General features: G+C 38.5%; 4 protein-coding genes and 1 pseudogene across 4 annotated transcripts; 2 read left to right on the forward strand and 3 right to left on the reverse strand.

Moving 5' to 3' along the window:
- Nucleotides 1-946: 946 nt before the first annotated feature.
- LOC1279521 (pupal cuticle protein Edg-84A) lies at nt 947-2069 on the forward strand. Its single transcript, XM_319249.5, has 2 exons — nt 947-1060; nt 1163-2069. The coding sequence occupies exons 1-2, from the start codon at nt 1049-1051 to the stop codon at nt 1892-1894; spliced, it is 744 nt and encodes a 247-aa protein (XP_319249.5). The 5' UTR covers nt 947-1048; the 3' UTR covers nt 1895-2069.
- A 2091-nt stretch (nt 2070-4160) lies between these two features.
- Nucleotides 4161-5031, reverse strand: LOC4578437 (larval cuticle protein A2B). Its single transcript, XM_001238115.2, has 2 exons — nt 4920-5031; nt 4161-4856 (listed from the first exon to the last, which is right to left on the reverse strand). Exons 1-2 carry the CDS (start codon nt 4929-4931, stop codon nt 4326-4328), a joined length of 543 nt encoding a protein of 180 aa, XP_001238116.2. The 5' UTR covers nt 4932-5031; the 3' UTR covers nt 4161-4325.
- A 4382-nt stretch (nt 5032-9413) lies between these two features.
- Nucleotides 9414-10205, reverse strand: LOC1279524 (cuticle protein 7). Its single transcript, XM_319252.4, has 2 exons — nt 10096-10205; nt 9414-9961 (listed from the first exon to the last, which is right to left on the reverse strand). The coding sequence occupies exons 1-2, from the start codon at nt 10105-10107 to the stop codon at nt 9494-9496; spliced, it is 480 nt and encodes a 159-aa protein (XP_319252.2). The 5' UTR covers nt 10108-10205; the 3' UTR covers nt 9414-9493.
- Nucleotides 10206-13728: 3523 nt separating this feature from the next.
- Nucleotides 13729-14368, reverse strand: LOC4578438 (larval cuticle protein A2B). Its single transcript, XM_001238116.2, has 2 exons — nt 14257-14368; nt 13729-14194 (listed from the first exon to the last, which is right to left on the reverse strand). Exons 1-2 carry the CDS (start codon nt 14266-14268, stop codon nt 13799-13801), a joined length of 408 nt encoding a protein of 135 aa, XP_001238117.2. The 5' UTR covers nt 14269-14368; the 3' UTR covers nt 13729-13798.
- A 748-nt stretch (nt 14369-15116) lies between these two features.
- LOC1279526 (larval cuticle protein A2B) lies at nt 15117-15780 on the forward strand (annotated as a pseudogene).
- Nucleotides 15781-20299: the final 4519 nt, after the last annotated feature.

The following is a 20299-nucleotide window of genomic DNA, read 5'->3' on the forward strand; positions in this document are numbered from 1 at the left end:
CGATCCATCTTCCATCGATCAGTCACTAATTGATAAACGTTTAAGCTTAGGCGTCTTTCAGGCGTCGTATCTCGATGCTTGCTGGCAGGGCGGGATTTTTCTGTTTCGAACGGACAAGTCCTTGCTAGAAGATTAATTAAAAAATACGTGGATTTGAAGCCACTTTGCAAGCATACAGTCCGGTTCACGTGGAAGGGTGTCAAAGAAGAAAAGGTTCATACATCACCTGAACTTGAACTGCGTGTGCTTCGTCAATGGCTGCATAGCAAAGGTACTCATTAATTATGTTTGCTTCTAACCATCCGGCGACCCACAACTATGGGTTGAATGTTTGTGAACGCGTTGCTCTAATCTGGACACACTTGCCGGAGGCAACGCCAATGGGCTGCATTTCCATGGGGGTAATATTGAAAAAAAAACCCAATGATCTCAAAATTGAAGCATTCGACGGATTCCACCACTCCGCATTACATGCTTTGACCCCCAAAATGCTTCCCCGTCAATGTGTGTGTCATATGGATCATTGTCCCTTCCCCGGTACGAGCCACTGGCAGCGGATGCTAATCCGGAGCAATGGCGTGGCGCTCTGAACCCTGCAGCAGCAAAAAGGTGTGGTTAACGCCCGGAATAATGATCTCATCGTTTGGCGTAGATCCCCTTCTCTGTGTGGTTTGTGCGGCTTCCACCTGCTAGCCTGCACGATCTCATGCTAGTTTGCCTTCTGAACCGTAGGGTGAGAGTGAACGAGACAACACGTAAAGGTAGTTGCGGCATTGTGACACATTTCACCGAAAATTAGTGCAACCCCTGGCGAGATTCAAACGGTTCGGTTTGTAGGCTGGAGGGCTTTTTGCCTCGTTGAGCTTCGGATGACGGGTGGATTCCATTGGTCCTATGAAGTTATATGGAGCAGTTTGCTGAAATCAGTATATAAAGTGAATGTTGACCCGAGAATTAGCACAGTTCACCAAAGCCTTCCAGTCAGCTAAGATCGTTGTCTGGTGTTTCAACTGGTCCTGAAAGCATACTTGCTAGTTTTTCGGTCGTGATGGCTTTCAAAGTGCGTATTTCCATGTGCAGTGACATTTAAGTGCATTGTGAAAAGTGCTATTTCTACTTGTTTGATTCTAACATACGTTTCATTGTTGTTCACTCTCTTCAGTACGTCGCTCTGTTCGCTATTATCGCTGTGGCCAGCGCCCAGCACTATCAGCAGTACCAGCAGCCACAGTACCATCATCAGCCCGAATACCACCAATACCAGCCACAGCAGGTTGTTTACAAGCAACCAGCGCTGCTCAAGACTGTCCAGCCCGCTCTGGTTAAAACTGTCCAGCCTGCTCTGGTCAAGACCGTGAAGCACGTCGAATATCCCGATGCTCCGGCCGAGTACCAGTTTGCGTACGATGTGCATGATGATCACACCGGAGATGTTAAGAGCCAGCAGGAGGAACGCCATGGGGATGTCGTCAAGGGACAGTACACCCTGATCGATGCTGATGGTTACCGCCGCATTGTCGATTACACTGCTGATGACCACAACGGATTCAACGCTGTTGTCCGTCGTGAACCAGTCGAAGGTCACAAAGTTGTAAAGACTCTGGCTCCTGTTGCTAAGGTTGTTGCTCCTGTCTATGCTGCTCCGGCTAAGGTCTATGCTGCTCCGGCAGTCACCAAGGTGTTTGCTCCCCAGCCAGTGCACTATCAGCACCAACCCGTCCAGCAGTACTACCAAGCTCCAGCTCCGGCTAAGGTGTATGCCCCTGTCGCCAAGGTAGCTCTTCCGGCCGTCACTAAGGTTGCTCTTCCAGTTGCCAAGGTGACCTATGCTCCGCATCAAGAAGCTGTCAACCACGTCCAGTTCCACGGACCGTCCAGCAACTACAACTACTAAGTGAACTCCCGCTTGTCACACTGAGATGAACGAATCTGATCATAATGAAATTCGCGAATGAATGGCTGTTACGTTAACTAATTGTAAATACAAATGTAGATACAGTGCCTTCGATCAAGGCTGCAAATGTGCTATAATAAATGATAAAATCAAACATTTCTGTTTGAAATGATAACACTGGGTAAAACCATCTGGCCTTTTTTCACAATCTGGCCAAAAGCATCCCAAAATGTATTTGTTTCATAGTATTATAGTTATATTTTTCTGCTTTCAAATCATACAGTGTTTGGATTATGCATATACCTTTAAGGCATGCAACGAAGATTTTCTACAGTTGAAGTTGATTGCTATAATAACATTAAATAACTACTTGATCTAAAACTTTGTATGATTCGTATCGAAGCTTTCCAATGTGATCTGTTTCTTTTTTGCTCTAAATGATGGTATTTTTATTGTCCTTAAAATGAATTTTCGTAAGAATAATCAAAGAAAATAAATGATATGTTTTTTTAACATTCATGGTGAAAAGTAAGAACTTTGATAGTTGTAGAGCTTATGCATTCATATCATGCCATGTAGCTAGCCAATTTCACTTGTAGTTTTCCAATTCAGCTTCATATCATGTAGTTTCCCAAATTGAAAGCTAACATTATGGCATTTATTCAGCAATTAGAATTTACAGCATTAGAATTTAAGCCTAAAATATTTCAGATTACAAATATAAAAAAAACTATATGCATTAAACATGCTCGATACAGAATTAACTAATGATTTATTTTTTACTGTCCAGGTAAAAATACGTTTTTAAGAAAAGTTAGAAACTGTTCGAAATTTTAATTGAAAGCATAATTAAAGCAATATGACCATTTCACAGCAAACAAAATATAAACCACAAACAAGTATTTCCAGAAAGATTTTTTTAAACTCATGCAATATCACGGTGAAGCATATTTTACTTCCACCAAGTTAACATTTTTAAAAGGTATCCAAAATGATTTTTTTCATAATGTTCGTTGATACAATCCTGTGACCCGGGAACTTAAATGCGTTCCAACAAATAATATTAAGTACGCAAAAATAATGACAATAACAGGAAATGACTAACTAGATTGGTTTATCCAAGGCAGAATAGTAAATGTAAAAATAATTGAAATGTCAACAATATACCGTAATACAATAACAATAACAATAATAATAATAAAAATGTCAACAATAGTAAAAATGATATGTCAATTTTATTTTTAATATGTTCGAGCGCCGGATAAGTAAGTAAGTAATGTTCGAGCTGGTATTGATTGTGAACAGCATTTGTTAGCAATAGTGAGTCCTTATCTTTGATGCTATCTAAGATACATAAGGTACAATACTACAGGTCGGTTCGTTCAGTGTACTTAGACAAGTTTTCATTGGACAGTCAAGGAGTTCCTCTTCTATTTGGCGTAACGTCCTATGCATACATGCCGGCGTATTCAGGCTTTCGAGACCTAATTAATTACCATGCAGCCGGATAGTCAATCCTTGCTACAGGAGAACGGTCCATTCTAAGCTTGAACCCATGAAGCAAAGTGTCATACAAGTCCTTAATAATCGTGACTCCTGCCAATCGCCATAGATGTCCCCATTCATTATGCCAACATCAGAACCATAAGCTTATAACATGCAATCTAAAGTAACACGTGTTTGTGCTGACATCTGGTTAGCTGCAACTATGCCTAAATAGGGGTTAGACCTGCTACTTTCCCGAAACAATACGCCCAAAAAAGTGTCAAAGTTTGCGTTTTTTATTCTTGTTGATTGAGCGATTTTTTTAATTGTTCGATGAAATTGATCTTTTGCTGACCAAGTACTCTGATTGATTGCTTAAAATTTCCAAAGCCACATAGGGTATATATCACTTAATTTCCAACATTTTGACATTTCTGGATTGCAATATAAACATTGGTCGACCAATAATTTTAAATCAATCTAGAAAAAATTACAACAATTGTCTTTGAAAGTTGCTCAATTGGTAGAAAAAAAGGCAAATCCTCTTATAGGATTTGTTGAAGAAATATTATATTTATTTTCTTAAGTAGCTTGTTCTATCGCAACAACAACCGCATTGGAATACAATTAGAGTTATCAAATTGTTGTCAATCAGTTTTTTGTTGTACTACACATCACTGCAGCATCAGAATGTTAATTACTTTTAGTTAAAGTATTACTGAGCAGCTATAACAGATTTTTCACATGATTGATGTACGTAGTACTCATTACTGCACACGAATTTAGTTTGTATACATTTGATATTTTATTTACATTGTATTTTCATTACAATTGAGCTAGCATGAATGGAAGATGAGGCAGCATAAGATGAGGGTGAAAATAGAGAGTTGGTTCGCTAGAATTCGCTCGGTAAATGGAAGCGCCGTCTTATCGATCCAGTGATCGTTTAATAGTGCTGGTCGTAGTGAGGCTGGTGGCTGTAATGGACCTGAGGGGCGACGACCTTAGTGATCGGGGCGCTGTATACCTTGGCGACCGGCAGAGGGGCAATCACTTTGGCAACTGGAGCGATCGTCTTGACGATCTTGTGTCCCTCCAGGGGCTCACGGCGGACGACGGCGTTGAATCCGTTGTGCTCATCGGCGGTGTAGTCAACCACACGACGGTGGCCATCGGCATCGATCAGAGTGTACTGTCCCTTGACGTCATCACCATGACGTTCCTCCTGCTGGCTCTTGATGTCACCAGTATGGTCATCATGTACGGAGTACTGGAACTGGTACTCGGCCGGGGCTTCTGGGTATTCGACGTGCTTCACGGTCTTGACCAGAGCGGGCTGAACGGTCTTGATAAGAGCGGGCTGGATAGTCTTGACTAAGGCTGGTTCATGGTGATACTGGTGGTACTGTGGCTGGTAATGGTGCGGATCGTAGTGCTGTGCACTGGCAACTGCCAGGAAAGCTACGACGGCCAAGAACTGTGAAAGGTTTGTGGAGTTTATAAAACGTTTGCTGTGATTATTCCCTGTTATCGTTCTTACTTTGAATGCCATTTTATGTATTTTTTTTAGACGTGGTAGCTGTATGCTTCACTGCTCGATTGTGTTCCGCTGAAGGCTCTGAATGAACTGATGCTGATTTGTTGCCAAAATTCGCTATTTATATCCGATGCGATGCGAGCCCCCCAAATAGTTGAACTATCAACCCCAAGTGATCGGTGGCAGGTCGTGTCTTGTCAGTAATGCTGTACGGCATATTCTTGCATCTTTGCCACTTCCAATGCGCCACATTCGTATAATATTCGCGACCGAGTTTTTTGGCCCCCATTGATTATCTGTTTCCAATTTTTTGTAGGTTGCCCTCTCTACAATCCGTCCGATCAGATTGTTCGTTTTTGGCAGTACATGCAAAATATGATTTTTGTTATTTTTCTCCATTCCTTCTACCATTCCTCGCAAAATCACTCTCACAAAACGCTTGCGGGCATGATTCGTTGGTTGCAAAAATCTGTCTCCCCTCCTAATTGAAAGCCATCACGACGAAGGCTTCACGTCACAAAGCGGGCAAGCGAATCAGTAAAATCTATTTAGTGAGTCACTATGGTTGAGCAGCCCATCGTTTGAGTAGGACCATCTAGCAACGAACAAGTATTTACTTAATGTATCAGACATCAGCACTTGTATAATGTAAAAAATACTACAAAAGCATATTAAAAAAACATATTTAGCTTCATCTCAAAAACCCTTGACTGGAATTCCTAAATATTTCACAAAATCTTTCAATTTCGACCTCAAAGTAATTAAAGTTATCGCTTTTAGACGTTAAATGACATCCTAAGGTAAGGTGTTTTGAGGCTGCCTAAAAACCAATCTTATGTGTACCTCTCACATTGGGACAAAGTTGCGTGTCCGATTATTTAACATGCATTCCCATTGAAAGATAGGAGATGTTATATGTACAAAACCAATGGCTAACGCTGCTTTGGGTTTATGGTTGATTCAAATTTGGCAGCAACGGGCCTGAAGCTATCCCAATCATGTCTACCATGACCTTAACATTCGATCCTTCGTTAAATTTCCCACGAAATCAATGCGTTGAAAATTATGCGTTTAAAAAAAAGGGTTGTTTTGTGTTCATCATCTATCAATGATCAAATTTTGAACATCAAGAATAGACCATCATAGCACCATCATTAACAAAGTTCCATATTCATAACTCTTATTCCACATTACTAATTAGTTTTAAAGTAAACATAGCGATGTAATATCTATCATATTGCAGACTTATACACTTCATCGTAATGTTTGTTATTGCTCGATTAGCTTTTGATATTGTTTAAAATTTGGTAAAATTCAAAAATCAAGTTGTTTTAATTGTTTTCATTGACCCCAATTAAAATTATATATTACGCGCATATTATTTTTCTTCCTCTTTCGCGCAAAAACCGTTGTCGGCCAAGTTCTGCCTGTATCACTAATGCGCTTGGTTATGAGTGACATATTGATTACCCATAGCAGGATAGTCAGTCCTACGTATGGGCAGCACGGTTTATACGGGACTTGATCTCATGCCGGGTATATTGATCCAACAAGTATGAATGGAACACTGTACCAGAGGACCAACCTTTATGATTGTTTATTATTTTATTATGTTATTTTAAGTCTTCAAACATTGCTATGCTTTCAAATCATAAAATAACAACAAATTTTAAGATATTTCCAAACTATCTATCAAAATGAACACCAATCAACATCTGACAAATCTGTTAAATAGCAATCAAAACAAACTTTTTTTCAAAAATTACATAACACAAGACATTTTTAAAGTTAAATCGGATATGTATTCCTGAAACTCGTTTACAAGATTCGACTATAGAAAGTTATAGAAAGTTATTTATATTTCCATTGATAAGAAAATTTATAAATAAATTAATGAATAAATAAACTTTACGTTTAACTCTCTTTTTATTTTCACACTTCAAAAACCCTATACGTGCTCAAGTTTACAAAAAAAGTTTTCTTATATTTTTATACAATGTGATGCTCAAAAATATCATTTATATTTATATATTTCTTGTGATGTTGAATCTTCGATAGTGACATACTTGTCTGATATTAAATTTTATATCGATTATTTTACAAACCAAGCTCACTATTGATACAGGCAGATCTTGTCCGACATCAGTTCTTGTACCAAAGAAGAAGAAGAAGAAGAAGAAGAAGAAGAATTCTGCGTTCTATCCTTGTAAATCCCAATAAATTTCTCAATTGGCTTTAACCCTCAAACAAACATGAAATAATAATATCAACATGGCAACAAGTAGATTGTAGTGCCCAATACATTTTTAAATACTTTCATATTCTAATCGTTTTGCAATAACACCAGTAAACGATAGAACACCATATTATCAAACAATCATAAAACATAAGACTATTTTTTTTTCTCTACCAAGTTGGTAGTAGATTACCGACATGCAATAGCTCTTGGAATAATCTTTTCACTGTTTCTAAAGGAGATACAGAATGCTCGTTTTTAACATTAGCTGTTGCTCATGCAATACTTTTTTATGCAACAGTTTTAATCTAGACTGACAGGTTTTTAATAAGTGCACATTGTTAGATTATAATCCAGTAGCAAATAAAATTATGTGTAAAGTATGGAATATTCAAATTCAAATTATCTAAATCTAGAGCAAATTTAAACCATATCTCAAGACTGGTGCTTCCGAAATTTACTATGGTTATTCTTTGAAAAAAAAAAAGGTTTTGAATGCTGCAAGAGTTCGTAAGAGCATTTAAGATATAGTGCAGTAAATGCACCGTAACATTATGTACACAATATGTGTTTACAGTAATCATTATGTTTATCACTGTATTTATTGGGTTGAATACACTAAACTCAATACATTGTTGAAACCATTACACAAGAAATGGTACATTATCCGTTCAGTTACATGTACTGTACTTAAATACTTTAGTATGCGATTTAAAAATATCCAATGTAACCATGCTTCCATCACTAAGGTGCAATTGTATTTTGTAGCGATCCTTACACAGCATCGAACGTTTTCTGGCCGGTGACCTTCACGCAATGCTCATTAAAAGCTTCCAGGAACAAACGGGTAGGTGCCACTCCCAATTGTTACACGAGCAACATACGCATCGTACTTTTTTTAAACGAGGCCGCAGACATTGACATGCTCCTTTTATATCGTCCACGGGTATACAGACGTTTTCACTTTCATTCAATTGACACACATATTTTGCACCAGTCTGACTCGACCGAATGTTGTTCCTGTTACCCCGATCTTTCTCCCAAACATGCTGAGGACTTCACCTCACGCCGTTGCTCCGAAATAAAAACCCGTTTCCAGACCACCAGCATGCCATGATCTCCATCGAACAATTTGGGATCAAGAGTATCGTGTTTCGATTATATAACACCACCATTCGTCTGCTTTCAAGGTTGCCTTTTTGCGTGGCTGAGCGGTACCCAGAAGAGTTTGCTCGCCAACTACTACCTGTAGGCGATCGCGATCTTTTCCTCGCACTAACTGGTACGCTCTTGAGAGAGAGAAAGAGTGAACGAGAACACTCCACTGCAGTCACCCCTTCTGTGTGTACAGCACGAATGCGAAAGAAAAAGCCCTATTTCTTCAATGACCGGGGAAGGAAGGTGGTCAGCACAAATCTATCTCCACCAAACTGGGAACTCGTATGTGACCTGGAGCAAATATTTCGGCCATCCCTTCTCTTCGTTTTGGATCGACTCGACGGGTAGTAAGTGAGGGTTTGGCAGCAAACTACATGGTCGATACTGAATAGCCGGCTGCCAAAAGTTGCTCATTTTGATGCGGACTGAACACAAACCCTTTCCACCATGGCCCAGTCGGCTCACGAAGTTGTGCATGAGGCGTTATACTTTTACCGAAATTTCAAACCACCAACAGCCTACGGGCAAAACACCCGTATAACCCATGATTCGAGCTCCGTACGTTTTTGTTTTGTTTTGCCAGCATTTTGTGATCGGCGGAAACCTGTTTGGCCGTGTTTTGGAGGTTATTTTTTCTTCTTTTGGTTGCTTTAAATGGAGTATGCTTGACAAGTTCAGCACTTGACATGGTCACTTTCTTTGGTAATGTTTTTTTAACCGCCAGTCGTGCACACACGACGAACACTGTATGATACACAAGTTTCTGCATTTCTTGTTACAGGCGACATCAAAGAAGAATGTGAACAGCCTTTCCGACAGTCATTTACCAATACAACTACCCTTTGCAGCATGCAACTTTAGTATGAAAACAACATGCGTTTGTTGCTAACACGGAATGAACGTGGTAAATAATCATTCATTATGCACATTACATTGCATCTACTGTAATTTGTAGCAGTCATTGTTATGCTTATGATATCGTACAGTTGGGGCAAGTAAAGTAATCGTAATTACGGAATACTATGTGTAGCTTTTCATGAGACATTTGTTATACTTCTGAGATTTATACTCAAATTATGATTATACACTCACTTTTTAAACACTTTTTTGAAAATAGAAACGAATTTTACTACATTTATTGCAAAGTACTGACACTATTTCATATACATCGCGTCAAACGTTCTTAGTAGTGGTAGGTAAGACTTGGTGCAGAGAAGCTCACAGTAGCTACATGAGCCGGAGCCAGAACCTTGGCAACCGGGACAGCATATTTGGCAACAGGAACCGCAACCTTCAGAGCAGGGGCAACATAGTGTGCTACTGGTACAGCAACTTTGTGCACTGGGACGACGGTCTTTACCAGCTTGTGTCCCTCCAGGGGCTCACGGCGGACGACGGCGTTGAATCCGTTGTGCTCATCGGCGGTGTAGTCAACCACACGACGGTGGCCATCGGCATCGATCAGAGTGTACTGTCCCTTGACGTCATCACCGTGACGTTCCTCCTGCTGGCTCTTGATGTCTCCGGTGTGATCGTCGTGTACGGAGTATGAGAACTGGTACTCGGCCGGTGCTTCCACTTCCACTTTCTTAACCAGCGTTGGCAGTAGAACCGCGTTGGCAACACCCATGATGGCCAAAATAACGCAAAGCTGATAAACAAACAAAAATACTATTATTCAATCTGCTCACAATCCTCATGCTCCCGGAGTGATACTTTTGAAAACGTTAAAGTTTAAGACTATTCTGAACATTCTTGACAAATCATCACAAATCAGAAACTTACTTTGAACGCCATTGCAATAACTGCTGTAGGGGAACTGAATGTGTCTTGTAACGAAGCTCTAACTAACTGATGCAGTTCCGTTGATATCCAGTGCTTTTTATAGCTCAATTCCTTACAAATATCACTAAGCTTGCCTACTACGAAGCTATTGGCCGACTTACATCAAGTTCAACTGCTTCTGCGGTAAAACCTACATCTAGAGCATATCGCTATGACAGTGGCATGTATTATACATCAAAAATCAAATATCAAAAACCGGTGGCAGAAGCAACGGTCCACACGATTAGTCGTGCCCGAGTATTTGCTGTAATCGGGCCGTAAAATCAACTTCATTTCTTCTTAAACCCTAATGTAACGGAAACCTGTTCGGTGTACCAGCACCTTCACCCTCGCCTCGTCATCGGCCAAATTTTGCTGTATTTCATACACGAATTAATCCGCCCCTCAATCCTGCAAGGAGCAAGATGTAACTAAAAACCCGCTGACAACTAAACAACCTTGCATTAGCGGGCACATTTACCAGTAAACGACAACTTGCACCTACGCAAAGGCCGCAATAGCAACGCACTCTAAAAACTCGTTTCCAAAACGGTTCTTCTGTGCTGTCAATACACCGAAAAAAAATGTACTCAAAACGGGGGCAAAGGTGTAAGCGACTGTGCTTTTTTTTCACACTCCCACCTTATGTTTCCCGCTCACGAAATACTGTCACCAGTGCTATTACTTATTAATTTGTCACTTCACGGTACACGTCTTATTTGTGCTTCGCAAATAATCCTATTACTGCGTGTCTCGCATGTCCATTTCACACTCGCAATATGCAAAGATTATGTAAGGCACAATTATACCAGCCATGGAATCATCCGCTCTTTGGTTTATTACCCAGCCCTGCCCGACATTACAAGACATGGTAATTGCTGCAGTTAATGTTAGGTATCATGCAGATGCAACCAACTCCAATTCTTGTCAGAATTGCCAGTACCAGGTGCAAGTGATCGTATTTTGCAAGGCAAAAGTAAAACCAAGTAATGAAGAGATCGAACGGCAACGGCAACGTAATGCAACCGACAACCATTAACCTAACTTTGCGTGTGAACATTTTGGCATATATTTTAGATTGGTACTTGAGCTTGAGCGTTGTCTTAGGTCTGATGAAAAATTCAAATGATTGAACAGTGCGTCAAACGATGATTTAAAAAAATCAGATAACTAAATTGTATCTATCAATTGATATATCAACTTGTATTAACATTTGTATATTTGTAGCTTTTTCAATGTAGAATCTTTATTTTGTTCCAGCGCTTTTGCATGCACAGTAGAAATGCTGCAAAGTTATGAAGCCAATAAATACATGTAATATAATAAAACCTGATAAAATAAAAATGCCATTTTTTTATTTGAAGTAGGATAAAATAAATTCTCATCAATTTTATAATCAAAGCATCCAACAAAATCGAAGTATTCGTTATTTATTACCCGTTACAACAATTTATTTTAATACTTCTATATTCAAATAATAGAAATATTTAAATGTATCGTAGCCAGGTTATCACTGATTCTTCAAGATCATTGAAAATTTGTTCCAATATTACTCCTGTTACCTAACTCAAATCTTCCAAATCCTCTACGATTTGCGTCGAAAAACTAATAGCCGGCGAATAGCTTCCCGATGAGAACAAGGAATGTAAAATGCATCCAAATAAGGTTTTTAACCCCTTTAGAGCTTTGCCAGAGCAGTGCGTGAGCGGGCCTTTACAGTTTTGCCCGAACAGCATCCCCGGGTTGTCTCTTTAGGATTTATAAAATAAATATTTTTGACTCATTGTAGCCAAGTTAAAATTATTTGTACTCCCATTCTACAAGATGAACTAATGTACCTTCCAACCTCCCTAAAAATCAAAACCAAAATGAAATGTTTACGCTTAAGATAGAGGGATTTAGATTAGGGATTCAAATAATCGATAGCTTATTAATAGATTACCTCACACAGTCCATACCTCAATTCGCGAATCATTCAAGACACTTCAAGTGCCAAAAAATATTTGCCGATGTTTATGGGATCACACACCACGAATCTTCGTCAGATAAAATTATCGTAATTTACCAAAAAGTTTCGTACAATACGAGTTCTTGTTATAAGAAATGAATATACCACCACTTGGAACTTGGAAATTATTGAAAAATAATGTTTAAACACGTTATATTACAATTTTTTTCTTGATCTGCCGAAAAATTGCAGGCCAATATTGTTTTATTCATCCAGCGATGGATAGCTTGGATTCATTGAAAATGATACGCAACAGGCTGCTAGACTTCCCCTACCTCAGTGAAAAAGTGAAAATTTTAATTTTTCTTTTTTAATAATAAGGATAAAAGAAATTGCATATGACGTTAAAAGTACATTAAAAAAAATTTAAATACAAAGGAACACAATGAAATATAACATCCCAAATTTGTAAATAAGTAACGATTCCAGATTTGAAGCGACGAGTACAAGAAGTCAATTTGTTTAACAATAATGATTTTAAACATTATTTTATATAAATATTGGGGTATATTCTTTATTATCAACTATGCGGCCCGCGAATCACTGAAAATCTGTACTTGCGGCCCTCTGATGAAATGAGTTTGACACAGCTGGCTTACACGATACGGCTGCTGCTCAAAAACCTTCCATCTAGCAGACTTTTTCTCTGTGAAATGGAAATTCTACCAGGATTCACATATCTTTTTCAAGCCTCTGATAATTACTATATGACACAAAAAGATTGATCATAATCATAATGATCATAAAAGGTAAGCGATTTTTTTTTGTCTATGTTGCGAAAAAATCGTATCGTGTGAGGGAGTACACATCATTGTTTGCGAATCTTTTCCCTGCCACCAGGAACAAGGGTCATTTAAAAAAATCGCCATTTATTTTGCGTTCACACACCACCAACCTTTGTCGGAAGCAAATATCATAATTTCACAAAATTACTCGTAACATCGCCAGCTCCTGTTCTAGGAAAAGCCCAATATACCACAGTTACAACACTTTTGTCTTAGTGGAAATAACAAAATAATGTTTATACCCAAAACTATACGATTATGTTCTCACCCTATCAAAAGCATACAAGTAAAATTGTTGTTCTCCATTTAACAGCGGATAGCTTTGATTTGAAATGATTCGTAGAAGTCAGCTCGACTTCCCTTACCTATGTGAAAATTGTGTTTGACAGAGATTTTCGAGTAAGTGAAGAACTTTGAAAATATAATCGAAGTCAACAAACATGATACTGCATGACAAACCCATCAATCGCTTTGTTCAATGTATAGATAGTCATAATTCATTATCAAAACCAAAATTCTCAGTGCATATACTCGATTACGAAGAGACCTGAAAAAAATCATCAAATTTCCACCCAAAAGGTAATAATGTTCAGTTTTTGTATGATTCCTTAATTATAATGTAAACTACCATTTTTCATCTAGACACTTTATTAAAATTTGAATGGCTAATATGGCAGACATTTCAAAATGTTCCAGTTATAAATTATCTTATCATACGATGACATAACAACACTTCATTGGCATAAGCAAGTAAATAATTAAAATAAAAAATAATCGATAAAAACAAAATCACTCCACAAGTCATTTACGATTTCATAATTTATTTTTACACAATTTTTACTACTTAGGCACAAAAATTTGGTATAACATCCTAGTAGTGATAAGCAGGGTAGGCAACCTTGGCAACCGGGACAGCGACCTTGGGGATAGGAGCAGCGTAAACCTTGGCAATGGGGGCAACGACCTTGGCGACTGGGATAGCAGTCTTCACAGGCTCACGGCGAACGACGGCGTTGAATCCGTTGTGCTCATCGGCGGTGTATTCGACCACTCGGCGGTAGCCATCAGCATCAATCAGAGTGTACTGTCCGACGACGTTGTCACCGTGACGCTCCTCGTGCTGGCTCTTGATGTCTCCGGTATGATCATCATGCACGGAGTACTCGAACTGGTACTCGGCCGGAGCATCCGCATATTCGATATGCTTCACGGCCACCGGAAGTACGGCAGCGCTGGCAGCGGCAACAACAGCGAACACGATGCAGTACTGAAGAATTAAAAAACAGGTTACTCAATATTTGTATGGTGTATTTCGATTTATACTCTTACTTTGAATGCCATTTTGAAGGATTAATTTGTTATTTGCAGTAAGAGACTCTGATTTGAACGAGGTGTGCTGTTCGTTTGATGTCAATATCGTAATACCACCGTCCTTTTATACTACGATTTACAGTTCTAGGTATTTACTGCATCACGAAAGTACTGGTATACCTTGCACTGATACTAAACTCAAACGTTAAACTTGATTCTGGCCGAACCAAGTATCCTTGATCAATTGCTTCAAAAAACATACGTACATAAAATTCGTTTGCTCGCACACCACAATTTCGCGTATATACTAATAGTCCCACGAGATTGAGGAAAGGGTTGGGGCTACTGCAGATATGTCCAAAGTCGCAGCACCCACTGTGTTGTGTGTGTGTGTTTTTTTGGTAGTCGTCGTGCTCTGTGTAGTTTAATTTCATTGCAAATTTTACACACTAATTTCGATCAGACCCTGGCAGCCCCAGCGATAAACGAATCACGGATAAATGAGTAAAATGGACACACCGACAAGGTGACCTGTCTGGTCTGTCTGGTGTCATGTACGCATACCTTTCGTCAGCACGTGACTTTTGTGCAGGAATCGCGACAGCTAGTAGCACGGTTCCACCCCAGCCAATTGCGAAAGGCGTGGTAAAATCTGCTAAGAGGAAGAGAACATTGCTGTGATATAGTTGAACCTTTGAGTGTATGCGAGGTTTGCCACATCTGTAGGATAAAATTGTAGCATTTTCGATAAAATCTTGGGTGGGGACACCCCATTTTCGATTTCGCGGATACAATTTACATAGCATGTGGGAGGTTCACCGATACTTCCAATCTAAATAGCAAGGTTTGACATGCAGTTGCATAGAATCTGTAGCAAAACCGAGTATAAATATTCATGCAAAAGCGAATTCAAGTACCAGTTATCTACCAGCTTTCCAGCAGCTCACTGTAAAATCAAAAAACAAATTTAAAAATGGCATTCAAAGTAAGCACCATTGCTTAGAACCAAATAAATTGTCATAATCTGGATTAACAATAATATCAATTTATTTCACAGTACTGCATCCTGTTCGCTGTTGTTGCTGCTGCCAGCGTACGGCAGCGCTGTGAATCCGGTGGCCGTGAAGCATATCGAATATGCGGATGCTCCGGCCGAGTACCAGTTCGAGTACTCCGTGCATGATGATCATACCGGAGACATCAAGAGCCAGCACGAGGAGCGTCACGGTGACAACGTCGTCGGACAGTACACTCTGATTGATGCTGATGGCTACCGCCGAGTGGTCGAATACACCGCCGATGAGCACAACGGATTCAACGCCGTCGTTCGCCGTGAGCCTGTGAAGACTGCTATCCCAGTCGCCAAGGTCGTTGCCCCCATTGCCAAGGTTTACGCTGCTCCTATCGCCAAGGTCGCTGTCCCGGTTGCCAAGGTTGCCTACCCAGCGTACCACTACTAAGTTGGTTGAAAAATGTGTTGATAATAAGTTGGCTAGTTCAATAAATAAAATCCTGTTGTAAATAACATCGACTCTTTTGAAACATGTTGCTACTACTCATTTTACGACTTCGAACATGCATGTAATACAAACCTTGCTTCCCTTCTAGTGTGTAGATTGTATCAAAATCCTTTAAAGAAAAATGGTACCAATTGGATAAAAAAAAACTATACAGCAGTTGTGACGCTAATAGTTTTCGCAAATCTGTATCACAAGCATAAAGTTGACCCGACCAAGGATTGACTTTCTCACTAATGGTTATGGAATATCAGTTATTTGATTTGTATACTTGTAGCACCTTCTGCGAGGAAGACTCGGTCATTGAAAATTGTATAGTTTCGGACTGTATCACGTCGATGACCCTACATAAAACAAGAACAAAAATTAATAAATAGAATCCATTTAGAATAGATCAATGGAGGTTTTTATTTAAATAGTAACATTATAGGACTATTGAAATGTATTTTTATGCGTATATAATCGTATGCTCTGTAAGTACCTTCTTTCAACTTTTGAATCTCCACTTTCTTGGTTTCGGACATACGCGATTTTCTAAATTTAACTGATCAAATGTCAAATCAGTACAATTTGCTTCAAGAATTGTCCATTGGAGTATAAATTGAATTTTTGCTAGAAATTTTAAACCCCTTTAATGGCCAAAATTATCCAAATTTTGTACACGAACCTTGTCAAATAAATGATAAAGTGTATTAAAGTACTAAATTTATTCAAAACTACCGAGTTATCAAATTTATTTTAGTAGAAAAACGTGAAATTCCACATACGCGGATATTCGAGTGACGCGGATTCCTCGGGAACGCAATAACTGCGTATCTCGGTTCTTGGTGCTCAATTCTAATGAGGTACAAATATGATAAAAACTTGTATATATTTCCATTATGTATGTATGCATGTATTGAATATCTACTAACATTTGGATAAGTGTTTTATAATGGTATGCATAGTATTGCTACATAGAAAACATTCACTTGTAGGCCTAATTATAGGCCTAATTGTAGGGTATTAAATAAAATACATGATGAAAGGTGATATCCAAGGCAAAACATGTATTTAAAAATTTGAAGCATAAAAATCACAAAAACAACAAAAGAAATTAAAACGTGTTGCAGATAGGGTAAACGTACTAATAGTGGTAGTATTGCACTAAAATCCGTTCCATACGATATTTTAAAAATAAGTAAGTTATTTATGTTAATCTGAAATGTTCTCTAGCCTTTCACGAATGGTTTAAAAGATGAATGGGGCCACATGCGATCCGCGAACCAATTGAATCCGGCCCGCGAATAACTTTGGCAGTTATTTGATTTAAACTGAAGTAGATTGTAGATTACGAGACAGGAAAAATGGGTGTTTCAGATTTTATCCACTGAGAAAGACGATTTCAACATTCAGTGTGGATAGTTCGATTAACGAAGTGAGGAGTAAGTTACTCATAGTGGCTATGTTGGGGAGGTGTCCTCGAAGATGGTATGTAGCATGTGTTTCAGTTCTTCTTTGCTGGCGGCTCCTCAAAGTCGGACTCATATTTTTCCACATTTTCTGACTTTGAGACTTTCTGAAAAATACGGAAACCATGCATAACACTCGGAATACCACTTTCTTCTCTTAGTTGATGAGGGTACTGTTTCGATATATTGCTGCAAAAATCAGGTCGATGTAATAAAACCACGAAAAACCAAGCACTCAAAAAAGATATGAATTGTATGAGGTCGACTGTATGCTGGTAGTCTCTTTTCCTCAACAAAACGGCCACATATCTAGTAAATATTTGCCGATGTATCGATAAATTTTGATTTATCGTTATTAGTCATTACCGTTGTCAAAATGCAGCATTAGTACTCGGTGTGTCGATATGTTGAGGCGATCGAGGTTTAATACGAGGTTTAAAAAACTGTCCACGTAGTCTCAAAGTTAGCATATACCCGGGATTGCATAAGAATGAAAAAATGTCCGTGTTAGGGCGACCGCTGCTAAAATTAAGTATGAGTAAATGTAAACTGCTTTGCGTATTATATATGCATTTCCATTTTTTTTTTCTACACAATAAGATATGGTAGATGATGGGGTTTGGTGGAGAATTTTTCATGAATAGTTTTATAGGAGGGTACGAAAAAATGTAGATAAGATTCTAGGCCAAAGAATAAGTCCTTAATGATTTTCGCCGATCAAAACCCCCAGGTGGTATAGTGGGTGATGGAGAAAACAAAACCTGGACCCAATACTTCAAATATCTTAATTATATAGTTTGGTTTAAAAAGGTAGAATTTTATGCACCACATAATTGTCGCAGAACGTAATTGTCGAAGCGATACCATCCGGATGATGTATATGATTCCAGACTCCTCTATAACCAGTTATTCGTACATGTGGTATAACGGGGGGTCATTATATTAGAATAATATATATTACACTCAAATATTGACAGTCCAAGCAAAACATTTATTAAGCGTGAGATGATTTTCTTGTTTTATTTTTTTTATTTTTTCAATGTATTAAGTGTATTACCATTGCTATTAAGCTTATGGGTGGAAACTTACCCATGTGTAACGACATACAATTGAATTATTCAAAAGACTTCATCGGTGTCACATTAAACTATTTTCAAACGCACGTTTACAACATACACGATAATAATGTTTTATTATTCTTTACAGATTTTACATTTTTTAATATTGATAGCTGATATTTCCACTTTTGAAACTGGTATGAGAATGCACAGTGTTACGGTTTTTAGATGTATAAACTATCGGCTCGCTCAACTTGGGGGTAACTTTATGAACCTTCACATAATGTGCCTGTTCGACAGGATGGAAAGATTCAATATGAGGGTTTATTGGAACCAAAGGTAATGATTTCAATAGCTCTACTACAGGAACTACAGCAGCTTTTGTAGACGAAGTAGTTTGATGGAATCCTTTAATTAGCTCACGACGTACGTTAGCCACAAATCCGGTATCCTTGTCTGAGGTATAATCCACAACACGTCGATATCCATCCGCATCGTTAAGACTATACTGTCCAGTAACTTTATCTCCGTGCCGTTCTTCTTGCTGATGCTTTATGTCTCCACTCCGATCATCATGTACAGAATATTTGAAGTGATATTCGACTGGGCCATGCTCACCGTAAAGCTGACGCGCTACTGGAAATGCTGCTGCAGTACTTGCAGCAACAGCCAGAAACACTGCAATGCACACCTTTAAATGAACAATGGTTAGTGTCAAGTAATTTTGAAATTAATGATTATTGCTTTACCTTTTCCATCATGTTAGGTACTTTCTTTCTATTTTTATTGGGCAAGAGCTGATGTCTTTTTGCAAATGGCCAATTTTTGCCGGCTGCAAATGATTTTATATCCCACAAACGGAGAGAAAAATTAGATCAAACCCTACCTGTCTTGCCAACAATTCATTTCCAGTATACGCCTTCGCATGTCTGATGACATAACAACAACATTCGCAATACGAATCCTAAATATGCTTAATACCTGAACCACGGTTGACAAACCACAATCTCACTAATATGATCAGAGCCGGATTTTAATCCTGCCTAAAAACATGAACCAGTTTACTAGTTTACAAACAATGTGAGACTCACTAACGAGAAGAAATATTTACATGCTGGCTGAGTTTACATGACATAATCTCAATTTAGCAGCTGTTTTCAAATAAGTCTATCGCGTCAATGCTGTAATTGCCGTTCCAATTAATAACACCATGCATCTTGCAATATGTCCCTTACAAAAAACCTTTCCAACTGCATTTTGTCACGCAATATGCAATCTGGGCTATTCCTCAGTCAATGTCGTATAAATATGATACGATCAAGCACACAGTTGTCATTTTCAAGTAGACAATCTGTAGGACTAAGTTTACCGAGTTATTTGTTGCTTTTTTTAGTATCCATTTTACCTTATCGAAATCATATTGTAGAATGATAATAATGATATTAGGTAGTACACGAAAATCCCAGATAATATTAAGATGCTTTATCATGATTGGGCTAAATTGTAGTACTATACATGCAATTAATTTGAGTAGTGAACGAAAAGCAAATGATCTAAGTTACGGTTTTGGTTATGCTGTCAACAACCATGAAACTAATGACATAAAGTCACACGAAGAGAGAAGACTAGGAGATGCCGTCGTTGGAACATATTCCCTGCTGGACCCGGATGGATACAACCGCACAGTAGTTTACAAAGTAGACGGAGCTAAAGGATTTCAAGCGAAAGTGTTTCGGCTACCAGTAAAAGGATTATTAAATAATATTTCGGAGAATATACCAAATCAGAACAGAACCCGTGATTGGGAAAGAAGGCGCAGGAGGTTATTTCGGTTTTATAACTTCAGAAAAAATAATGGAATCTTCAAAGGATTTTTTAGTTCAAAAAATTAACTATCTTTAAGAGTGTCTTTGGGTTGCGATTCACACATAGTTACGTTATAAATTAAGATACATGAAATAACATTCATCAATACAACATTTGTAACTTTTAACACACTTTTGAATACATCATAAAAAAATAATTTTAATTTTTA

The sequence above is a fragment of the Anopheles gambiae genome, chromosome 3 (assembly GCF_943734735.2).
Source record: "Anopheles gambiae chromosome 3, idAnoGambNW_F1_1, whole genome shotgun sequence".
Classification (NCBI taxonomy): domain Eukaryota; kingdom Metazoa; phylum Arthropoda; class Insecta; order Diptera; family Culicidae; genus Anopheles; species Anopheles gambiae.